A 10,590-nucleotide genomic window follows, 5' to 3' on the forward strand; every position below is an offset into this window, starting at 1 on the left:
TGTTTGGGGAGAATTTGGCTTGCCAAGCAGCCTCTGCCCGTTAAAATTATTTTCTTCTGCTCCAAGGCACAGCTTGACTAGTGGACCGAAATAATATTTTTCAAGAAAATTCTGTGAAGTGGGGTGGGAGCTGAGGGAAAGTGTTTTCTATTTTTGTAGACATAGAAGAGAATTGTCTCTTAATAGCATTCCAGTCCACAAAACAAAACAAACAAGCAAACAACAACAACAGTGACAAAACAAAAAATGTCTTGATTCTCACGCTTATCAGGCTACCATGAGTTTATGCCCTGGCAACTCATAACCCTAAGACAGTCACAGTTAAAACAACAGAAATATGTTTCAGCAGGGAAATAGAGAGAACTGTCCTTTGTCAGCCTGTTTACAACACTGGAAGACAGACTCATGAAAAAGAAACTGTCATCCTAGACAAAATCTGAGAGAGGATTAATAATAACACAGATAAATTCTGTGTGGAAACAGAACTCTGTCAGGAAAACCCAGATCTTGTTCCCTTAGCTTCAGGTTCCTGTACCACATAAGAGTCCAGGTATGGACAAATGGGAATGTCTCCTACTGCCACCAAACCCTGTGGACAAAAATGTTAGAAATAAGATTCTGAAGGTGTTTTCAGATTTTTGTTTATCTGTTTTTTTACAGAACATATTCTCAGAGTGTGTTAGATATTTCCCACCAGTTACCAAGACATCATAAACCCATGTTCCCAGTTCCTTCCCATCTTTAAGACACCCTTCCAACTTCCAGGTTAGCATGTCATCTGGAGGAGCCAAAATATGAAGTATTTCAGATCAAAAATTGGAGATAGTCATCATCATATGTATTCCAACATGCGTTCAGGACTATGATCTGTTCTGAGGATGTGGGATTCAGAGGGCTCCTATATCCTGAGGAGGATCCTCAGGTATCCCTCAGGCTCCTCTGCCAGATCCTGTAACCTGCACTGGCCTGCACTATTGCTAAACACAACCTTGAGTGCAACAGAGGGGTAGAGAAATCTCTGGAGCAGGTCAATGTCAGAAGAAATAATTTCCAGTTATCAAGCTGAGTATCTGGGACCAACATCTGAATGCGTCATCCCTGCCTACATGCGCAGCTCCTGATCACCATGAGCTCCCGAGCAAAATGCTCCTTGCACTCAAGGCTGGACTGACATCAACAAACACAGGCAGCACCCTCGAGGCAGTGCCCTCTCCAACACACCTGCAAGCCTTCTAAGGAAGGGCATCAGAGATGACTGGCAGAGTCCCCATGCCAGGTGATGAACAGCAGATTCTTTAGTGCCCACCAAGAGGATATCTTACAGAATGAATCTGTTCCTCTGTAACAGGGGGTTTTCTGGTTCTCCTATTTTGACACCTCGTTGGCAACCGCTCTTCCATCCTCATGGTGCTTGACTGGGTATGGCTACAATGCCTCCCAGTACATGATTTACTATGAGAAGAGCATATGGAAGAACACCTCAACATGGCTCTTACACCATGTTAAGGATGTCAAAATCCATCTGTTTTACACACAGATGCAATGGTGTGGCCTGGCTAAAACACAATGGAGTGAAGGGCTGAGAATGAAGAGAGCATTTTCTGTGGTGAAAAGAAAGACAGAAGAGGTCTGACAACGAATCCAGAGTGTTTAGATGTTGTGCTGCCTGTACAGCCCTTAAACTGCCTAATAGTGTGACAGACAGTCAGAAAACACATGGTAAGGATACTTCCAGAAGAATCTGCTATGTTTCTGCTGCTGTAACATGAGCTGAGGTCAGCCTCAGAACAGATTGCAGCCATGTGACAGCCTGCAGGTAGCACCAACATGTGACAGTTAAGGGGAGCTTGTTATTGCAAATGGTTGTCATGTCCAGACAAGCCACAAGAAACTTGATTAAAGGCTCATGGGTTTCCTCTTGGGTTTCTTAAGTCATTTCCCCAAACATGACAAGTCTTGACTCAGAACAGACATGCTCCTTATCAGCCAAGTCAAGCTTGTTTCTTGTCCCCCCCACATACTATTGTCTCCCTCTACTCTATTCCCCTGCATGCTGGCCCCTAGGTCCTGATCACAAACTTCTCTTAATCTATGTTGTTCTGTCTTCTTTGACTCTATCTTATCCCTAAATCTGCACTGAACTCCAGTATTGAATTGTTTGTTGTTAAACACCTTTTTCTTTTATTTTCCTTAACTTACATTGCTCCTGATCAAAATTCAGTTACCTTTTAATTCTCTCTCTGCACATTTCCACCAGTGACTCTCGCATGGCTGGGGTGAAAAGGATTTTTAGTGGGGGAACCGCAGTGGCTACTCATGACTCCCTGAATGAGTTCATGCTGCCCTGGTTGGGACCATCACGGTCTGGGATTAGTAACAGTGTCTGAAAACACGAGATGAAGTCTATGGCTGAAAACAGATTTGAGGTTAAGGATTCAAAACAAAGTTGGCAGAGCTGAGGGGCCGCCCAAAAGCTTCAGTGCCAACACCTAATGAGGTTCAGTCAGCCCCCAACCTGTGCCGGTACTTGGGGTTATTCCCCACCAGGTGTAGGACCCTGCCTTTGCCCCTGTCGAACCGCATTAGATTTCTCTCCCGAGCCCGTCCCGGTCCGGCGGAACGGCAGCACACCCCTCAGCTGCCGCAGCCCGCCCCGCCCCGCCCCGTCAGCAGCGTGCGGCGGGCGCACCGCCCGGCCCGGCAGGCAGCGCGCAGGCTCCCGAGCCGCCCGGAACCACAGGTCCCAGCAGGCTCCGCGCGGCTCGGCCGGGCCCGGCATGGCCGCGGCGCTGCCGGCGCTGGCCCTGGGCGCGGGGCTGCTGGTGGCCGCCTGGCGCTGGCTGTGGGGCGCGGCGCGGCCCGTGCGCGGGGGCTCCATGCGGGGCAAGACCGTCATCATCACCGGCGCCAACAGCGGGCTGGGCCGGGCGGCGGCGGCAGAGCTGCTGCGGATGCGGGCCCGCGTCATCATGGGCTGCCGCGACCGGGCGCGGGCCGAGCGGGCGGCCCGCGAGATCCGGGCTGAGGTGGGCGAGCAGGCGGACGGCGCGGGCGAGCTGGTGGTCCGCGAGCTGGACCTGGCCTCGCTGCGCTCCGTGCGCGCCTTCTGCCACCGCGTCCTGCAGGTACGGCCGTGTCACCGCGCTGCTCTCCCCGCGCCCGGACAGCGCCCGGCAGGCACGGGCTGGGCGGTGATGGCGGCGGCCTCTGCGCTCCGTGTTGGCGCCCGGGTTTCCGTGTGGGTTGCAGGAGGCTGTTCTCCTGCCGGCAGCGTACTCGGGGGACGGGGGAAGTCCCCGAGGTCACCGCAGGGTTTAGGAGGAGGGTGTAAGCAAATTGGCCGTGAATTAGCGCCTGGAAGCATGAACTTCTTGATAGTTTGTTTTGGTGCAAAATATTCTAGACCTTTTCTGTTCTGGAAAGGAAATGCTTGTCTCTGTGTGAGAAATGATTTTTCTTCCTTTCTCTCTGAATTAACTAGCTTTAACCTTTGTCGATTTAAATTAGTGTTACAGCTCAGCTTTGTCACCAGAAAAATAAAAGTTGACAGGTGCACTGTTCACGTGCTCCAGACATCCTTCTGCTGCCTCCTTAGGTTGCAACCCCCAAGGACTTTAAATCTCTCACCCACCACCAGCAGAATCTAGTCGACAGGCATTTTTGAACATATAAAGTATTTGCAGATTCCCTGAAAACCTGAGCTTAAGGAGAATAGAGACATCCAGTTGCTTTGCTTGACTGAAGTGCCACTAGATATGTAGAGCAGAGGGAAGCACTGTCGGAGGCATTATTTCATTCCCACAGAAATCATCTTTTGGGACTTTGATCTCACCACATCTAGCTACTCAAGCCGTGAGACATGAAGTCATGGGAAGGTAGGCTTAATAAGTCCTGCTGCTGCTCGGAGATGTGCTTGTTAAGTGCTTAAAAGATGCTCAGATCCCATTGTAAGAGAGGGAGAAACCAGAGAGGGACTTTATTGCATTAATTTTCAAACTGCTTTTTTAAAAGTGTCAAGTTTTAAGTTCTCTAGTGAGGCACTTGGTAGACATACATATTCGTATGTATGAATCCTTCATATATATGAATCCGGTGGTAAGCTCTAATGTTCCTTCAATGTTGTGGGAAAACCTGCATGCATGAAAGTAGTTAAAATTTGTGTGATACACACACAGCAAAAAAAAGAGACATACTTTAACTTTCTTTAACATGACTTTAAATGTTTAACTTTTAAGAATTACATATTTTATAGTTCAAAATATCAGAGTGGCTTTTAAGTGAGAAATGGATAAATGAAAAGAGGGTGTGCTGTCTGCACAGTATTGCTGATGCTTGCATTGTAATTTGAATGCACCTGACTGACAAGGGATGCGAGTTCAAGAGGTAACTTTCAAGAGCTGTTCCACCCAAGTTCTTGTTATTTACCTTCCCTATTTGCGAGTCCTTTTTGGAGCTGTGGTTTTGGGATTTGTTTGGGGGTTCTTGTGGTTTTGCGAGTCCTTTTTGGAGCTGTGGTTTTGGGATTTGTTTGGGGATTCTTGTGGTTTTTCGTTTGACATAAAGAAGATGTAAATGTTGGTAGGATGGGGAGACAAGGCACTCCCACTATTTAGCCATGGGAGCTTTACTTTGCATAACTGAAAGTGATTGTCTCTCATTCCTTAGTCTCACTGAAAAAAAAAAAGACTGAGATGTTGGAGGGTTCCATGGGAAAAGGGAGAAAGTGAAAGTGAGCTTAGAGGCTGCAAGGAATAGCATTGCCCATTAAAGCAATGTTTTGTGCACTCTGTTGCACTTGGTTGTCATAGCTGCCTGCTTGGCATTGATCACATCACTCTAAGTTATTACATTTAGGACTTCCAGAAAATAGCACATTTGGAGGTCTTGCTGGAGTGTAAGTCTTGCAAATTAAATCCTTCAGTCAGATGTTATTCTCTAAAGGAGAAAGAAGGATCACTTCAGTGAGCAGATCTGCAGTCAGTACTTCTTCACTCCTGTCCTGATTTAGTGATAGTGACTGACCACTGTGTCCCTTTGGGTGAAGAGAAGTGAGTTTGGTGCTCTTTGGATCACGCCTGAGGGACACAATTATTTGAAACACTAAGCAGTCACAAGTTCCATGAAAATCAGTCTGAGATTGAAGTACTTGAAGTTTTGAGTGATCAGATGCCAGCACCTTTAACTGAATGCCAAGTGCAGATTTGGCTTTTGCTCTCTTTGTATCTTTGCTGCTAATGGCAGTGAAATAAAAGGGAAATGGTGCAGAATTCATTTATGAGGTTCTCTATTTTTATCATCACAATGGCCCAAGATTGTCTCAGCTTGTCTTCCAGTCCTTGCGTGGGGTTTAAAGAATTAACGGCAAAGAAAACTCCCAGTGCTCTTTCTAGAGAAAATGAATACCTTTGCCTTTGATTCATGCAAGCATAAATTGTGCTCTCACAGTCTTTTTTTAGAGGTGGGTAAGGGTGCTGAATTCAAAGCTTACTTAAGCAGCTTTCTTTAATTCATAGATGTTGGGGTTTTTTTAAGTTACAGTTTTGGGTAAATTGGAGACCTCTTTTGAGTGGATTCTGGTGCATGAAGTGCATGATTCATATATTTAAATTATCAGTGCCACCTCTGTCAATTACTTATATTTTCTTATCCTGGAGAGTGTAACATACATCCTTGAGACTGATTTTTACTGACCTGAACCAGAATTCTGATCCATTAAATCTCATGTGCTGAGCACCTAGATATTTCAAGCCTCTGTTCCTTAGTTCCTGAGTAGACCTATTGGACTCAAATTGTATGAAACATGAATGTTACTTTTCTATGAGTCCTGCTACATAGTTCTCACCAAGAAGCAGAGTGATGTGTACTGGTTTTAAAGTAAGACAAGTTTAAAATCATGAAAACATTATTTGGCAAAGTTTTTCGTGATATCATCCAGGTGAGATGATGGGTCTACAGTGTAATGGCTCTTCAGCCCTGAGGTTACTTCTTTGTGCTAACACCTTGTGTTCCATGTTTGCATGTCTGCACACTAGATCCCTCTGCTGTAGCAGAGATTTGCCATAAATTAACGTGTGGCCTTTTGCAGTGCAAAAGACAGGTTGCTTTTTAAAGAGTAAAAAAATACATCACAAAGGTAATTTATCACTGAATTGCTGTAGAAAAAGCTGCTCTTAGAGAAGCAGGTGGTTGTGTTCTTTGCCTGCATTAGAGGTTGATACAGACATACTCTCAGGTCTTGCTGGGGTCAAGTGCACAGTTTAGTGGTAGTTCAACTTAAAGGTGGTTTTTTTTCAGTAGTGCTTTAAGAAAATGTCAGAAAGCTACAATTCAGAAAACTAGGAATGAAATTATTTCTTTTTTAACGATGCTTAGTGAGAAATTGAAGCATAATAATGTTTACATGAGAGTTCTAAAACTGAATGATTTTTTTTCTTTCCTATTTAAAGGAAGAGTCAAGGCTGGATGTTCTGATAAATAATGCAGGCATATTCCAGTGTCCATACATGAAGACGGAGGATGGTTTTGAGATGCAGTTTGGTGTAAACCACTTGGGCCACTTCTTGCTCACCAACCTTCTTCTGGGCCTCCTCAAAAATTCTGCCCCGAGCAGGATTGTTGTAGTATCCTCAAAGCTTTACAAATATGGAGAGATCAACTTTGAAGACCTGAACAGTGAAATAAGCTACAATAAAAGCTTTTGTTACAGCCGAAGTAAACTGGCTAACATATTATTTGCCAGAGAGTTGGCCCGTCGGTTGGAAGGGACAGGAGTCACCGTGAACTCGCTTCATCCTGGGATTGTCAGAACAAATCTAGGCAGGCATGTGAATATTCCTTTGCTGGCCAAACCTCTGTTCAACTTGGTGTCATGGGCTTTCTTCAAAACGCCTCTGGAAGGAGCCCAGACATCTATTTATTTGGCCTCTTCTCCTGATGTTGAAGGTGTGTCAGGAAAGTATTTTGGAGACTGCAAAGAGGAAGAACTCCTGCCCAAAGCCATGGATGACTTGGTTGCAAGAAAATTGTGGGATATCAGTGAAGTGATGGTTGGCTTACTGAAGTAAGTGCCAGGGAGTGTTTGCAAAAAAGAAGGCAGATAGCTATGCAATGCATTTTGGCAACAGTGAAATTCTCACTTTAAATGCTGTGGGAATACAGGGTATTTTGCTCAGTAAGTATGAAATAAGGGAGTGATTTATGTTGGAACTCTGTTTTGAAATAAAAGACAATCTTCAATAGACACAGGCATTCAGAAAAAATCTGAAATAAAGTTTGTGGGTGTGAATATAATTTCTGGTTAAATCTGCTTAGAAACTCATATTTTAAAAATAAGGCAGAACTGTGTTTAGCAATATATACGCATATTTGTCATTACATGTCTGGCTGGACAATGCAGGGTACTGATGGTGAAACACTTCTGTAAAAAATTATTTGAAAATAAGTCTTAGTCATCTCTTTTTGAGCCATCACAATGAAAAATGGAATAAAGAGTTTTCCTGATATCTTGCACTATAATTGTTGAGGCCTCTGAGTGCCTTTCAAAGGCTTGTCAGCCCCATGGTTCAGTGAACAGAACTGTTGAGCCGTGCGTGGTTTTGCTGTGAAGCACAAAGTCAGATATTTTTAGTGATGTTGCTGCTGTTCAGTGTGTAAGTATACTTGGTTGTGCAAGTTGTGTTTTTATTTCCATGTGTGTTGAACTTGCTGTTTCTTGAAGCCTTGGGTTTCATTAAACGGGTAGTTGCAAAATGTGTAATGGCCTTGGCAGGGCTTTGCATGGCATGAACTGTGTAAGACCTCATGCAAATGAGACCGAAGTGAATAAGCTGCTCAGTGTGTTTGGCTCAAATGATGGCACTTTAACTCAGTAATGAGGTTCAATAAATGTCTCATACAGCTGACTGAATATTCTTTAATAAAATCTTTTAAAAAGAAGACATAGGATTCATTCATTTATTGTGGGAGATGTATCAGAAACCAGCAGCCTTGATGCAGTAGCCTGTTTTCAAAGCAGAAGATGAACCTGTGTGTTGGTTTAGGGAGCTTGGGGTTTGTAGAGTTAAATGGGCTCCAAAGAAACACGTGAGTTTTGCGTGAGTCTGTACTGATTTTTTTTTAATTCATATAAATTACGATTTCATATTAACATTTATGCCTTTTTGTTTTGGTCTACATTATTAAGATATATAGTATAAAAATGGAAGAATGATTTAGAGTGATCTATGTTACTATTACTCGAAGGAGAATCAATAATAAATTATGTATTCAGTAGTTCCTTAGTTATAAATACATCAGTTCTGCACTTCAGGTGGTGACCAACTAAATTTTTAAAATACTTTCTGTGATTGTTTACTCAGACTCTCAGAATACTTTAGCTTTTGCACAGTGGAGTGGACTTGATCTTGCCTTCGCCTTCCCCAGCAAGAGTCTATACTGGGCAGGTGACATGGGTAGGGCAGAAAGCAGCATTCCAGAAAATCAGAAGGCAAGGTACAAAGCAGAGCAGGTTTGTAAAACCACGTAACAGGTTGAACTTTGCACCGCTTACTGTAAGGCGAGGTGTAGAGGTGGATGTGTTGTCAAAGCACACTGTGAGTGTTGAACAAAGTTCTCTAAGTGATGCAGAGGGAGTTGTGTTACACACTCAAGGAAGTCCTGCTTTGGTCTTCAGTGATGCATTTCACATTTTCATTTTAAATACCTGTAAATGGCTGCAAGCAGCACCTTTAATAGGTAGCTGAAGAATGGAAGAGTTCATTAACTTCTCTGTAAAGAGTTACAAAGAAGCTGAGCCAAAATCAGGTTTGTGTTTCAATACTACTAGAGCAATTCTAAAGGAACACTACTGCATTGTTCCTCTGCTGAAATGTGTGTACACCTCTTGCAAGAAAAGCCTTGCATGCAAAGGTGGACAATGGAGAGGATGATTAGCCTGAAAATACTGCACTGAAAAACTGCGCTGAAACTACCTGAAGAGCAGAGACAGATGTAATTTTTAGACTGAATGGCCTACATAGGATGTGCACTTGCCTTCAAAACAGCAGAGGTGGATTTGTACTGAAATAGGAGATGCAGAATAGGAAGTCCCAGTTGTGCATGGCAGGCCATACTTCTACCATGTACTTGGTATTGTTCTTTTGAAATGTTGTGGAAATAAGAGCCATTGTCAGAAAGAGATTACATTCCTGTAATCATAACTAAATTACAGCCCTCATTCCAGAGTAGACTAATCCTTAATGGACCCTTAATGAAATATTAATGGATGAATACTACCTGAAAACAATTTGAAAGGATGGATTGTTAGGAACTTATGGAAAGGTAGGCTTTTTTCAACATCTGAAATAAGTACAATTTGTCACTTTTAAGGTTGAATGTCATTTAACTGCTGTGGACTAGAAAGCTTTGATTACTCCCTGGAGGCTGCTGTGAATGTTTATGTGATCCCTTTGTTATTCTAGTAGCATCCAGGAACTGGAGTCCTCAAAGGTCAACAGATCTACAAAATCTGAGTGTAAAACTAAAGAGCCTTTATTTCAACAAGCAGTAATGCTGACTCAGTCTGGGTTAGAACCAAGAATTTTGGCTAAGGCAGTATTCCTCTCCTCATCCTCATCCTACCCTACCCTTGTGTCAAGAGCATGCAGTCAAAACTGTTGCATTCCAGTTGCCTTCTTTCACCATCACCACCATTTGAGCACCCTTACCCTCAAATTAAACTTATTTCCTATGAAGAATTAAAGTTTTTAAAACGAGGGTGAAAGAGGAAGGCAATGACCAGGGATATCAGGCAAAGCCCATGGAAATGCAGCTTTCATTGGCAGGTACAGACACTGACCACATTGCTGGCAAGTACATTACAGATATGGAAGTAGAAATATCTAATCACACCTGCAGATATGTAGATACTGTTAAGGAAGACACAGCTAAGTTTAAGATCTTGTTGAAGTTTCTGATAAATGTTAAAAGGCAACTTTTTCCAAATGCAAAATGTACCTTCAGCTTTCTTAGGTAAATGGTTAAAATTTGAGTGTTGAATTTTGAGTCCATGAGCAGTGTTGGGCTGGCACTTCATACCTGTGCCCAGGGTATTTGAAAACAGGCTGGGATGTGTATAGGGCACAGTGACTCCTGAGAACATATTCCCTGCCCTTTTGCTTTGCCCAGGTAAAGTGCGTCTGGCCTGCCATAGCTGGGAGGTGGAGGGCCACAGCAGGGATTAACTTTTGACTGTTTGCACACTTTCCCCACTGAAGCTTTTGGCTAGTGTCAGCAGTGTTTCCAAGTGGCCCCATTTCTCAGTGGTCACATTTTGTATGGCAACAACATCGCACTCTAACTGCATTCTAAAATGCAGTTTTAGAATCGGCGTGTAGAGGAGGTGTGTGTGTCTGTGTGTGTGCAGACACATGTGCAGGTGCAGTTTAATCTCCCCGTTTAAAAGACAGGAGGAGCTGTCGGTGCTTCAGCAAGGAGCTGAGGTATATCAAGGAGAGTGGGTTGTTGGCATGTGAGTGTCACCTGCCACTCTGCTGCTCTGGTACGTGGTGAGGCATTGGGCTGGGGACAGAGCGGTCAGGCTTGAGCTCAGTG

General features: G+C 43.7%; 1 protein-coding gene across 1 annotated transcript; it reads left to right on the top strand.

Moving 5' to 3' along the window:
* The first annotated feature begins 2,762 nt into the window (after positions 1-2,762).
* RDH14 (retinol dehydrogenase 14) lies at positions 2,763-7,935 on the top strand. The gene is made up of 2 exons (XM_048297877.1): positions 2,763-3,125; positions 6,447-7,935. The coding sequence occupies exons 1-2, from the start codon at positions 2,778-2,780 to the stop codon at positions 7,062-7,064; spliced, it is 966 nt and encodes a 321-aa protein (XP_048153834.1). The 5' UTR covers positions 2,763-2,777; the 3' UTR covers positions 7,065-7,935.
* The last annotated feature ends 2,655 nt before the right edge of the window (positions 7,936-10,590 follow it).

Source organism: Corvus hawaiiensis, chromosome 3, assembly GCF_020740725.1.
Source record: "Corvus hawaiiensis isolate bCorHaw1 chromosome 3, bCorHaw1.pri.cur, whole genome shotgun sequence".
NCBI classification, from domain to species: domain Eukaryota; kingdom Metazoa; phylum Chordata; class Aves; order Passeriformes; family Corvidae; genus Corvus; species Corvus hawaiiensis.

What these genes read in the sequence shown, in the direction of transcription:
- RDH14 (XM_048297877.1), top strand. Translation starts at nt 2,778, where the DNA reads ATGGCCGCGGCGCTGCCGGCGCTGGCCCTGGGCGCGGGGCTGCTGGTG. An exon ending in TCTGCCACCGCGTCCTGCAG is followed by an intron (nt 3,126 to 6,446) that starts GTACGGCCGTGT and finishes TCCTATTTAAAG; the next exon opens with GAAGAGTCAAGGCTGGATGT.